The 13,507-nt window shown below is 35.0% G+C and overlaps 1 protein-coding gene across 4 annotated transcripts in view; it reads left to right on the forward strand.

Annotated features, from left to right (window-relative positions):
* HDAC11 (histone deacetylase 11) overlaps positions 1-13,507 on the forward strand; it is a 106,637-nt gene that overhangs the window by 40,910 nt on the left and 52,220 nt on the right. For all 4 annotated transcript variants that reach the window (XM_067543800.1, XM_067543802.1, XM_067543799.1 and 1 more), the window contains one exon: positions 12,595-12,711. In XM_067543800.1, the coding sequence (XP_067399901.1) occupies positions 12,595-12,711 (117 nt within the window). The remainder of the gene's footprint in view (positions 1-12,594; positions 12,712-13,507) is intronic.

The raw sequence follows: 13,507 nt of genomic DNA on the forward strand, positions 1-13,507 counted from the left end.
GCCAGAAGAGCTAATGCAGTCCTGGAGAGAAAAAAAATCAACTGAACCAGGTTATTTGAAATTTGTTAAATAGTTAAGCAAGATAAGCTTGTTAAGATATATACAAGTATTTATACTAACACTGTAAATACTGATCAGCAGAATGAGTGCTATTCATTTTTATAGTTGTCTTCAGGTTCCCTTCAATACCTTTTCCAGTTGTAGTCAGTCTAAAATTGAAATATAGAGGTGACAATTGTTTCTAAAAATATAGCTGTAATATATATATATATATATATATAATATGCAGAATGCATACTAACAAAGCAAAGCTTAATGAAGTTGTCCTATAACTTCTCTGGTAGGCTTACTTGAAACATGACAAAAGAGTTAGCCTCCAAGATAGAAGCATCCTCCAACATAAATCCTTCCATTTAGCTTTTCTGTCTAATCTTGATTCTGAAGTTTTATTCTTTGCTCTCATCTCCTGTGAAAATCTGCTTTTGCTACCTCTGCAATGTTGCCCATGTATTCAACTGCCTTAGCTTCATGGCTAAAATACTCCTTTGTGTCTTCCTGTCCTCTTGCCATGACCATAGCCTTTTCCTTTGGTTTGCCCCAAGCTCTTCAAACTCCAGCACATCCAGTATATGTCTGCCTCCTTTGTCGCTTGAGCTGTCATTGTTTATTATACTACCCAAAGGGCTAGGATCATGACAGAATCTAACAGTGGCAGGGTCCCTCCCTTCCAAAGGGTTTAGAATAACACTGTAATTGATAACAGACATAGGGGAGATGAGGGGAGGGAAGAACAATCGGTACAATTAAAATCACAGGTTTGTTTGTTTTTTTCTATGTTGTCATCCTGTAGGATCCTTCTGTGTTTTTAATATTTAATTGCATGGTGGCTTTGGAATGAGAATTGGATTTAAACTTTTATTTTATTTTTTGAATATTAAGACTTGATCAACCCACACCTGTCCTTAAATAGCTGCACCAGCCCTTCAGGTTTAGCTCTAAATTGCCCCCCTTTTTTTAAACTGCCTGATACTGCACCCATGGAAGTCTATGGCAAAACTTCCACTGACAACAGTAGTGCAGGATCAAGCCTTAAAGCTCTCCCTGGACTTGTCCTAGCTTTAACTCGTAGACGATATACATGTCTGCTTACTTCACTGTTCTGTATGCTTGCTGAGCACTGGCCTGCTGTTTGTCCCATCATATAGCCTAGCCACTGGTGGTACAAGATATTTCTTCTTTATAGCTCCTGCCATTTCGGACAGCTCGTCTTTGGCTATGAACTTAGACTTTCCATGTATTTTTCAAAATGCAGTTGAAAATGCAATTTAAATCCTCTTCTCTATCTGCTAGAATTCTTTGATTAAACTTTGTAACTTTATTTTCTTCATAAGCGTCTTGGAAAACATTTTTTATGAAAGACAATGGACAAATTAAAGTTGTATATTCAGTATATCAGAAAAATTCATAAGCCTAAAAACAATTGGCAATCAGGCTACTACCAGCTTCACTGTAGAATAATCTTGTGTAGAAAGTAGATTACCCCTTGGCATGGTAAATAAATGTACTCTTGTCATGGAAAGTGTGGGAAAAGGATTAAAGACTCTGGTGGAAGATCTCAAAATACAGAAGGGAGGAAGAGAGAGACTATGGTGCAACATAGATTATGGGAGTTGGTTTTCCTTTACAGCCATGTCACGCTACAATGTACATAATCATAAGCAATACTATTGTGTTTTCCAGTCACTTAAACAAAGTGAGTTTTACCCTTGTAGTTTAATAGCATCCAAACCCCCAAAGGAACTACATCTTTATTGCATACCTTTGAACATGCCATAATAAAAAAAGGAGTAACTGAATAATGGCAGGTGAAATGTGCAGGAGAGAAGACTTCTGGTGGTCTGCTCTGAAAGGAGAGGGCTCAAATGAAGAATTTACCATGAATAGTGTTATCACTTGGACTAGACTTAATGTAGGTGGTCTGTCGCGTCTTATACTCTTCTGCAATATACTTAACATGTTGAAGTCATCCTGCTAATTGTACTCATTTTTGTTTTTTCTTTTGCTCCAGGCAAAATGATTTTTTGGCAAATTTAAGTGAGCATAAGGAAATGAGTAACATATGAAACACAATTAATTTCCTCCATAGCTCTAGGGTTCTAGTCTTTACAAGGGTAAATTTTGTTTTATTTTAGACTAAAGTGCTATAGTACTTGAAAAAATGTTGAATAGAGCATTAAAAATAGAATATACTTGACTAGATGCTCTTCGACAAATAATAATTGCTTAATGGGTTCAGGTTTTATGTAATTTCAAGAAGGCATTTGTTTAGGGATTTCTTTGTGCCAGTCTGTTGAAAAAAGAGGCTTCATACTTCAAGATATGTATGTAGCACTGGAATACAAAATAACAGAAAGACAAGAGTGAGTGCTCAAGGGTGAGAGAGACCCTAATTACAATCTTGCATGCCATCTGTATTTAAAGACTTATAATGCCAGCTGATATCTCTACATATTAATACTGAATAGAGAGTGTCCACTGACTGTTCTAATAGTAAAAGGTTATTTTTTATTGAAATATCTTTCTTTGAAAATGTACTGGATCAGAGGCTGAGGACAGAATGAGATAGATGAATACAGATGACATATAATGTGAATTTAGAAACTCTCTAACTGTATTTGTAAGTAGAAAATAATGATCTTATACTCTGTAATTCAGAAAGAGGTACTCTGAGTTTGTAGTCATTGCTTTTGAACAGTGCAAGCAGGCTTTAAACTCTTTTCCTGGGCACCATATTCATCTGCCTAATGGCTCCCTTCCTCACATGGTGTTGGTCACCCATGTTGACTGCTCCTGATCTTTAAACCTCTTGACTCACCTGTTATAATCTCACTTGAGGCTTCAAGCCTTATAGATTCTGTTCTTACCAGAGCTTCTCTCAGTACTGAGTTTTGGTTTCATAGCACCACCCAGCACACATTGATTAAATAATTTCTTGAGGCAAGGAAGGTGGCACCACCTGCATAGCATAGTTCTAAGTGCCATAGAGGTGTTCCTAGTTCTTATGCGGAGGACAGCTCTACAGTAATTGATCTCAGTGGACCCTGAGGTCTCAGTGGTCATAAGCTACAGATTGTCACCTTGTACATGATTGACAATTGACCTCCTTATCTCTCTGGCATGGTGGCAATCCAGGAAGAAATTGCAATTAGGAATGGACTTCCAAAGTGTAGTGACCATGGCCACTCCTGTTTTAGGCCTGAAAACCTACTTGGGAGATTACACACTCAGAGTACTTTGTCTAGGAACCAGAAGTACATATAAATGTTTTGGAAGAAAGGGCAGTCCTAAATACACTAAGGACATTCAGAAGCCTAGTCTCCCAAAGGGTATTCATGACCGAAATGGATAAACAAGCCACCCTAGTTTATAAATAGAGATTATCAGAACATTCCTTCTGTGCTGGGAAGCCTTATTGGTATTGGGAGTGAGTCCTCCATGTCCTCTAACTAGCAGGAAAGGATAAAGTAGTTACAGATTGGCTCAACTGTTTGCTAGTGGACTCAGAGGAATGGTCCCTAGGACAAGAGGTTGTGGAACATATATTTCTCAAGTGGGGGATACTAGCTATCTGTATACAACACCCCTGAACAAAAGGTACAAGTGTTCTACACAGAGCAGTGGGAAGAGATTACATTGTCACGGAGACGCGCTCTCTATCTACATGTGAGGGAAGCTTGCATGTGAAATTCCTATTAATACTTCTGATGGTGATGGCTCTGATAAACAAAGACTCAGGGTCAGGATAAACAAAGGTTCTGTTATTTTCATAGCCCCCTATTGCCTAAGACAAATGTCGTTTTCAAACTTCTCTCAAACAAAGAAGGCCTGTTCCATTAGGCTAATAGTCTAGTCACATCTGAAGGCACAGGACAATGGCATCTTTCCACATACCATCTCTTCCTGTCTGCAACTATAGAAATCAAGAGATGTGACTTGTGAATTGTCCCGAGTTTTCTTTGTTGCTTGGAAGGCATTTGCTAGAAGGATTTACAGATTGAAAGTGTAAAAGTTTTATGGTCTGGTGTGAAAAGGCCCACACAAAGTCTGCTTGACTACCTTTTAACTCAGACAAGTGAAGGACAGAAGTACAAACAGCAGATCTAAGTCCATGGTCTGATAAGTATTGAGAGCTGCTCACATTTTTGAGAATGCAGAGGAGGAGTGTCAAGCAGGAGAATGCTGTAGCAAAATTGAAGGTGAGGTAGCAAGCTCCTGGAAAATTCCTAGCTGCTGTGGGGAGAAGGAAAATGTTCGCTGTGTTAGTGGCAGCTGAAGAGGCTGACCTAAGTTCTTTTGATGGGGAGAAGAGAGGCTGAAGGGCAACTGGAGGGGACATAAGATAGGACTGAGGAACAGATCAAGAAGAAGTCTTGTAAATTGAATTTTTAGGTGGAATAATTTATGCTCTTTAGTATATGTTCATCTTTAACATCTATCACTGAAAAGTTGTCTGGTGATGTATGAGGTTTTCTTTACATCCTTTAGTAAAAGCACAGTTCTGGTTGCAGAATGTGGCCCCGGGGAACATTGTGATTTTCAGATGCTCCCTGGAAAACTTTAAATCCCTAAGGCAATACATTAATTACAAAGGATTTAACTAATATTTTTATCCATCTTGCTCCAGTATTTGTACTACAGAAATACTTTACCCATTTACTTCAAATCAGCACTTTGAAATTTCAAAAGGAAGTAAGCACCAATAAGCCTAAGAAATATTTGGCATCCTATAAATCTTACATTTCTGGGATGTGCGAAATAGAAACAGTTTACTGTTTTACAATAACATGTGAGTGAACACTGTAATAGAAATTGCCTATGCAAAATGGATCACTCTTGCTTGTGTGTCAGAGGAATACAAGGTGTGTTCTTCTGAGAGTGTTATGATACATAGACTGTTCCACACCTTAGACTGTAGAGAAATTGATCAATTTATATAATTACAAATTTAGTTAGAAGTGGTTTTATCATCAAACTTATTAACTTTTTATATGTGGGAAACCCAAACAGATCATTCTTAGCACTAAAAAAAAAAAAAAAAAAAAAAAGTCATCACAGAAGCTCTGATTTCTAGTTTGATATTTATCTTTTATGAAACACATTATTTATAATCAATTATACAATTCAGTATAAAAAATCCCTTTGTGTATATTTGTTGTAAAAACACACATTGTCATCATTTCATAACAGTAAATCAATCTTTCAGAAACCATAAGGTGGGTAATTTGAATATATCTCTCTATCTATCTATAGATAGATATATATATAAAAATACAAGGTGAAACAATAAACATCATAAGAAATCCTTAGACTTCTTTTAACCAATTCCCTGGATAGCAGTAATTATTTCTCTATGGCTCCAAATTCCCACAGATTTTTGTGTGAAAATCCCATGCATCTGAGATTAAAACTCTCACACTGTCTCTGTTTTTAATAAATATTGTTGATATAGCATGTTTTTTCCCTCACCTTCATTTTTTTTTACATTGGTTTTTGATATTAACTGATGTAATGGTCATTGGTTGTTTACTCTTCTTAACCTTTATACAAAGTTCCTGAAATCAATTAATTGATTATGACTTTGTCACCTAGACTTCCAGGAAAATAGCTATCAAATTAAGATCTCTAGGAATTCCTGCAGAAAATATTATTTCTAGGGTAATGAAGTGTGATTATATATTTGGAAATTCAATTAAAGAGGAAGGCTCAATTATAGATAAATAAAACATGTACACTGAAAAGTGGTGGAAGTATTCTCGCGCATTTGGTATTGGCTGGGGTTGTCATTAGTTCAGTCTAGTGTGCTTTAGTATTCAGGCTTTTGCTTTGTAACTCTGGTCATTTGGCATTAGTCATGTGGGTACTTGCTTTACTGATCAGTACATAAGATCTCTTTGTCAGATAACTCTGGCATCTGACTCCATAAGAATCTCAGAGAACAGTTTTGCTGTATCTGAAGAACGTCCAACTTTTAAAAAAGTAAGAGAACATTAAGAGTGAATGGTTAAGCACTCAAGACAAGAAATGTCAAGATTGAAGTTATATGCACAGTTTTAATTCTGTCTTTTCTACATGTACATTATGGTGCTCTTACTTACATGAGCAGATATCATTTCACAAATGCAATAAATATCATACTCCGTTTTTCTCCGTAACTTAAGATAAATGTGCAACATTTTCTAGCACTGTGCATTACCTTGTGTATGCCAGAATTCAAGTCATCTATATGCAAGATGGTATAAGGGCTTCTGGACAATCCTGCCTCATTTACTGCACACCTTAGATGAATGTAGAAAATATTGCATAATATGACATTGTATTGTTTGAGAAATTGTGTATAATCCTGCAATTAGAGTATACTACAAAGTAGCAGAAGTACAAGAGAGTAGAATTACGCTGCTAACTTTAACTTTACCATGTCTGGACTTTTGAATGCTACGTACGCAGTCTTAATCTTCTCTTAACATACCTTTTAAATGGCATTTTATAGGTTTCACTGAGGTAGCATGCAAGGTAAAGACTATGGGAGCCTACAGTTAGATTGAAATTAACTCATATGAAAACTGAAAACTGCCTTGTCTTCACTAGGATTTTATTTTGTGTTAGTTAACTCGAGTTAAGATGCAATTTTTTTTCCTCTAGTGAAGACAAGGCATCAGTGTCTGATTCCTAGTAAAATTCCAAATGTGAAAGTCTCAATAGCTGATTGGCTGCAGACCTTTGAGTGTAAAACCTATATGTGCTGTTTCCTTGAACTTGGTACTCCCTTCAGAAGTCCACTCAAGATATGAATACCATTTTATTTATAACATCTAAGTTATTATTTTAATTGGCTTATTTTAATTAACAAGCTGTTAAAAAACACTGGTTTGTAGTAATTGGATGCATTACATGAAAGATGGTATACCAAAGTTTGCTTTTGATCACCCATACGCTGTCTGCTTGCCTGTGATATATCTCCATTGAAGCTGTTTTTCTGATTTTTTTTTTCTTGTTTTTCTTTTAAAGATTTAACTTTGATCTCCAAAATATTAGATACTGCTTGCTGTAGATAGCAATTTTGGAAATATTTTAACCCTTTTCTGTTATAGTAAATCGGTGTTCTATATTGGTTAAGGAACTGATCTTGCTGAAGATGAAAGCCTCTGTGCTTAACTTTATGCACATGAGCAGTCTCAGTGAATAAGTAAATGAGATTACTTATAATGTTTAAGGACATGCATAAGTCAAGTCTTTACAAGATCTGGGCCTACGTGAAGAACTCTTAAAATCTAATATCCTGAAATGGTGATGCATGCTATATTGTGAGTCAAATTTAACAATACTGTCTAGTAGTTTCATTTGGTGTTCTCAGCAAAAGAAAAACTCAGATGGTTAACTTGGTCTGTCTAATACATGCTTTTATTTTATCTCTTTTAAACAGAGAGGGAGTGAAATATTTAAAAATAAAACATCAACTGGATTCTTAACCCTCAGAAAGTTACTTACTTCCACTTCTGAGCAGAATACAGTGAATTCTCTTTTCATTCCTATAGCATTATCAGCGCAAATCAAAACAGGCTAGATACAGAATATAGCCACACAAGAGTACATAACAGGAAAAATGAAGACACATCATTGAATGCAGTGTTTGCTGTCTATAAAAAAACTTGCTGCTTGTTACTCTAATGGACACAGGACCCATTTGGAGTGGAGACAAGTTCCTGAGTTACATGCAACAAGTACAATGTATAAAGGAATGGAAATAGGATTAAAAAATCGATGATGGCTGAATGAGAATGAATATCTACCAAAGAAACAGTTATATGTATTGATTTATAAGTTATCTAGATAATCTTAATGCAGAAAGTACAGTGACTTCTAAGAGTACTTTTTAATTTTTAATGCCTGTCCTTTTGTTCCATGTTAGAAGAAACTAATAAGACAGATATTTCTAAACAATTGATATTTTGGAATATGAAATTACCTCCAGTTACCATTTATTCAAAATGTTTGAATATATTTCTCTTTAATTTTTTTATACTGCATACAGAACCATATCTTGGAGGGCTTTCAAGAGGTATCCAGTAAATCATTTTGTGCTTCTGCATACACATAAAGTACTATGAATATAAAATATTCATTATTTAGTCATTGAATTGTGATGTCTTGCAAGAGTGACCAGTGATACGTTGGCTACATGTTTTATGCAAATCATTATCGTTATCCATTATTACTCTGCACTTTTCCTTTGTAATTAAAATTTAATTTTTCTGTACACTTAGTGCTTTTATTTGTAATGTTGATGTAGCACTAAGTTATTTTTATAGTAAATCTTTTCATGATAGAATTGTGGCTTCAAAGTGGCATTAGACAGCTAGCTCCATAAGAACATGGAAACAATCCATCTAAATTAGATTAACTTTATTGGTATTAAAAGTTTACTGTGCTTACTGTAGTGTTGGTTACTGAGCTAGACTTTCAAATAGTGGCATGCTTTTGCACTTGTGAAAAGCAGGAATTATGCTTGCAAGTACATGCACACTATTTGATGAGTATGACACTTTCAAGGGGTGTGTGTGTGTGTGTGTGTGTGTGTGTGTGTGTAAATCTGTCACACTCAGAAATTGGTGCAGAATGGGAGAAACTACAAATATTGCCATACAAATAAAGTAGCATTGTGTGATTAGCTTTCATTCTGGTTAGGCCACTTTGAAATGATGAACTTTGAGCTGAAAAACCTTATGAATTGAAACTGTGGCTAGGTAAAGTTGTATTTCATAAAGATGTAACTTTCACTAAGAATTCCTCTAATCTTAATATGATTATTTTTCAGTTTAGATGGGACATATGAACAATAAATGTAAGCATTTTGGCAGTGTCAATTAATAAAAATAATCCACCCCGAAATAAAAGACTGAGACCCTGAGTAAAAAGAAGGGTTTGCCAAGTAGAGCTGGCCAAAACATGGGATTTCTGGTTTGCAGGAAATTTTGCATTTTTGATATTTGTTTTAGTTCCAAATCACAATGAATCTAATTTTTAAAAATTTTCTGTGAAATAGAAATCCTGCCCACCCTCACCCGCAAATAAAAAATTTTGAAAACACGAACACATAGTGTTTCTAAAATGAAATCTATTCCTCACCTCACTGCTAATATCAGCTACTAGGGCTCCCACGTGTAGCTGGGTGACATTTTTGGATGAATACTTTATTCACTGAAAAAGGCAGTTTTGTTCAACCCAAAACTCTTTATGCATTTGACCCAATAGTTTTGGCTGGGAAAAGTTTTTTGGGATCAGCAAACCGTATGTATGTGCACATGTCTTTCTGTTCTCTTTATAAACTTCAGCCCAGTGGTTAGGGCCATCCTACTGCTCAACTCCCATAGAAAGCACATAAGAAAGCAGAATTTAGTTCTTTTTCATTCCTATGTGTAGTTGCAGTGGGAAGCCTTGCATGATGGATAAACCTGATAAAATACTATTCATTCTGCTGTGGTTTGTGTAAACTGAACCAATACACAGTTCTTTAAACATTTAATCTTTAAGCACCTACTAGAGAATTAAATGTATCTAGTAGGTATGAAAGACTTGGGGAACAGCTGCATCAGCAAAGGTACTGGAACTGTGTGCAGACTCAGGAGGCAGACGTTGCCTTGGCATGCATTCAGAAAGTCAGCTTTTTAATTATTGGTCTAGAAATTGTTTTTTGTTTTTTTTTTTAATAATGCAAACTTCCGTTCTGCCAAAATTGTTGGTTCCGATATCCTCATTCACCAGGGCAAGCATTCCACATGCCCAAGATTTGTGTGGTTTTTTTGAGCCCAGGGCACATGAATATCTTCACCTCATAATAATAAATCCTGTCAACATACATGTAAATATTTTATCGTAAACAAATGAAGATGTGTTTTGTAAAAATGCCATTTTTGGCTTTATGAATAGGATTCCTTGGATCAGTTATCCAAAACAAACTTATTTTGAAGCTCTTTATCAGATAAGTTCCTTTGAACATTTAAAGCATATCATGTTTCTTTGCATCTTTGTATCATGCAAACCTTTACTTTCCCATTCATCATCAGCATATGTGCAGTGTGCCCAGACATTTGATAGCATTTTCATCAGCCAGGTAAAGAACTTGGCAGGTCAAAACCTGGTGGGCAGATGGTTGGGTTGGTTACATTCCCATTTATATGTGTTTTATTGTTTTATATTTAGGGTTATTAACGTTACAAAGTCATTCAATATGCTGAACATATATTGTAAAATGCAATTGTAAAGTGAGTTGGTATATTCTTTTCTTCAGCTTGTAAAGCACTGCACGAATATGGGGGGAGAGAGGAAGGGCAGGATAATACATTTTGGAAATAACAAGAAAAACTGAATACCCAGACTATATGTAAACTTCTGAGCAGAACTGTGTCAAAATGTGATCAAGGACACTTAATTTCCTGACTGTTAAAATCTTTGTGAGGAACAATTTCAATAAAATGTATATTTTCCACAGTTTTAGCTGTATTTTTCAGGACTGAAGACTTTCTTCATAATTTATGTTTATCTTATTGTATATATCTAGTCAAGTTATCTGTTAATTAGAATAAAATGAACATATATAGCATATATAAGCATTGAAAGTTCTTGGGCTTTAATTACCTGAAAGCATGCTGTAAACGTCCTTACCTATGAATGCAAAGCTTTGAGTTATCTATATAGTTATAAGAACGCCAAGATAGAATTATTGCATCATGATTCAAAATTTGTTCTAAGACATTGATTTTGATGCTTTTCTGTGCCCCATTTCTTGGTTTTCTGACCCCATTTTCCTTTTTCTTCTTTAAATTTTCATGTAAGTAGCTATTTTCAGTGGTTTTGTAGCTGTGGTCTCTTTGATGCTTTTCTCCTTAGCTGGCACTGTGCGAATGGAAGTGGCGGTATAGTAAGGCTATACTTTTCCTTGGCCAAATTACATTGGTGAGGAGATTACAAATTGTGTTATTATACATGGGTTACCATGTGTTTAATAGAGCTGGCCAGAAAATGTCAACATAAATTAAAGAGAGACAAACATTTTTGTTAAATGTTCTTATGTTTTTTAATCGTCTGTAATGCTTGATACCAGATTTTGTACTACACTAAATTCATCCTATTGCAACTCCATTTAAGATGCACTGGGGTGAAATTGGCCCCTTATATATGTAGTACCAACCAGAAGTTACAATATCTTTTAAATATACTTTAGCAAGTCTTGTACATTGAAAGATGATAATGAAGGTAATTGCTGTATTCATGATGGACAGCTGTTATTGTGAAACTTTAACTGTTTCCAATATGGTGTAAGCCATATGTTGTCTTTGAAATCTCTTTAAATATAAAAGTATAACAAACTCTTAAGTGAACCACTGTCAAGTAAGCGATGCTGAATTTATATATATATATATATATTTATGTTTAAAACACCTTAATGCTTAGCTGCTCAAATACAGAATTCTAACAATCTTCCTTTGAACTGTTTTGGCCATAACTGGTCATATTTTGAATACCTAAGGAGACTAAATAGGCATATAGATTTTATTCTTTTTGTTAAAATTCACCCACTAGTTTACTCCATCAGTTGCAATTGCACAACTGATGAAATAATCAACCATAGTAATATACTGAATCTTTTGATATTTCATTATGCTGAAGAGTGTGGGATTCACTCAAAATCTTTATGCAAAGGTTTTCAATTTATTGACCTAAATACCTGAATATCTTGATGAAATATTGAGTAATAATTTAAAATGCAGATGTTATATATTCTTAGCTGTGATTTAGGTTTTGAATATATTTAGACATGGTATAGTGCCTAAGACTGTTAATATGGATTCTTAGAAGTAATATCTGCAAGTTCTTCACTGAAATAGATCATATATTGTAATATTTTGGAAGTAATTCTTCAAATCAGTTTCTTGATTACCTGCTTATTTAATACAACATTTGCCTTGAAACATATTTCAGGAGTGTTTAATACACAAAATAAATCTTACCTGATCTTGAATGAAAATAATCAAATTATTATTGTTTAATCTAAGAAATGTTTATTAATAAGTGTTAAACTTTTTAGTTCAAATCTATTTGTTGTATTCTTTTGTCTCTTTGGGTTGAACAATGCAGTAAGCACAGCTAACTATTAATACCATTAAAGAATCCTCAGTGTTTTTGTAACATTACTAGCCTATTTGAAATTTGTACCGTGCGGAAAAATAATAATTTTGTCAAAATTTGGATAAGAATACAAAATCAAATATTGTATTGACTTCTGAAACATAATGTTTCTCATAAATTGCAGTTTGAGAACCTGCTGGTCTCAAAAAGAAAGGAAACTGTTCAGAGGCCAACATTAAAGATTGCTATTATACACAGTGGTGTTTTTGTAGGGAGAAAACACTGTATATTAAAGCCATGTGCTTTTATTCAGTATATAGTAACTATATGACAGAATATTAAAATAGTAGTATGGAGATAGGGTAAATTATTCAGAAACTAATTTGTAATTATTCTTTATTTTTTGTGTAGTGGTCATTCGTAGTGGCTACAATTACAGAAATTCCACCAGTTCTCTTTCTCCCCAATTTCCTTGTTCAGAGAAAGGTGCTGAAGCCTCTAAGAACCCAAACAGGAGGAACAATAATGGTAAGCTATTGGTGCTTTTTTCCAATGTCTTTCATTCGTGCAAATTGTTGAACTATGTTTTTTAAAAAGAACTGAACATGAGCCCTCTTGTTTTAGATTTTATAACTTGGAGCCATCTGTACTTGTATACCAACGGATCTGTGATTGGGTGGTTGACTAATCCCCCACTGGACCAGGGCAGGAAGGGGGGTTAATGATCTGTCCTAGATATAGTGGCTAAATCCAGCATCACATTGTAACACCTACCAGCAGTATCAAGATGAAAGGGCATGAAAAGAGAGAGACAACTGCTAAGAAGCAGGAGATTTTTTTACCCTACTCAGGATATCTTAGAGCAGACGAGGATGTCATCTATTCTTATCATTCTTTTTTTTCTGGTATCATAAGAAAAAGGATCTGCTGCTTAAAATGAGTTTCTACTCTGAAATATAACTAGTGAGAAAATGACACTTCTTACTGTTCATTTTGTATCTGTGTATTCAGAGATTCATACCTGCTCACTGTAATGATTAAAATAAGGTTTTACTGCTTTTTTACTGCTGTTAGCACTGTAGAGGGAGCACGGCTAAACAGAGTAAGCTGTATTCTGGTTGATCGTAATGGAATTGTTTTCCAAGTCCAATTAGTTAATCTGTTCTTCCTCACTGCAGACAGTGGAGTTGCATAGGTGTTGCGGAGGGCTTAAATTGTCCTACAGAACCTTTATTCCAGGTGGTGATATGCCAGATATGCCACTTGAGATTCTGAGCCAAGACTGAGTTTGCAGGGCTGGTAGTTGGGAAAAACCATCTTTTTC

The sequence above is a fragment of the Emydura macquarii genome, unplaced genomic scaffold (assembly GCF_026122565.2).
Source record: "Emydura macquarii macquarii isolate MOO-44397 ecotype Brisbane River unplaced genomic scaffold, CSIRO-AGI_Emac_v2 contig_968, whole genome shotgun sequence".
Classification (NCBI taxonomy): Eukaryota; Metazoa; Chordata; order Testudines; family Chelidae; genus Emydura; species Emydura macquarii.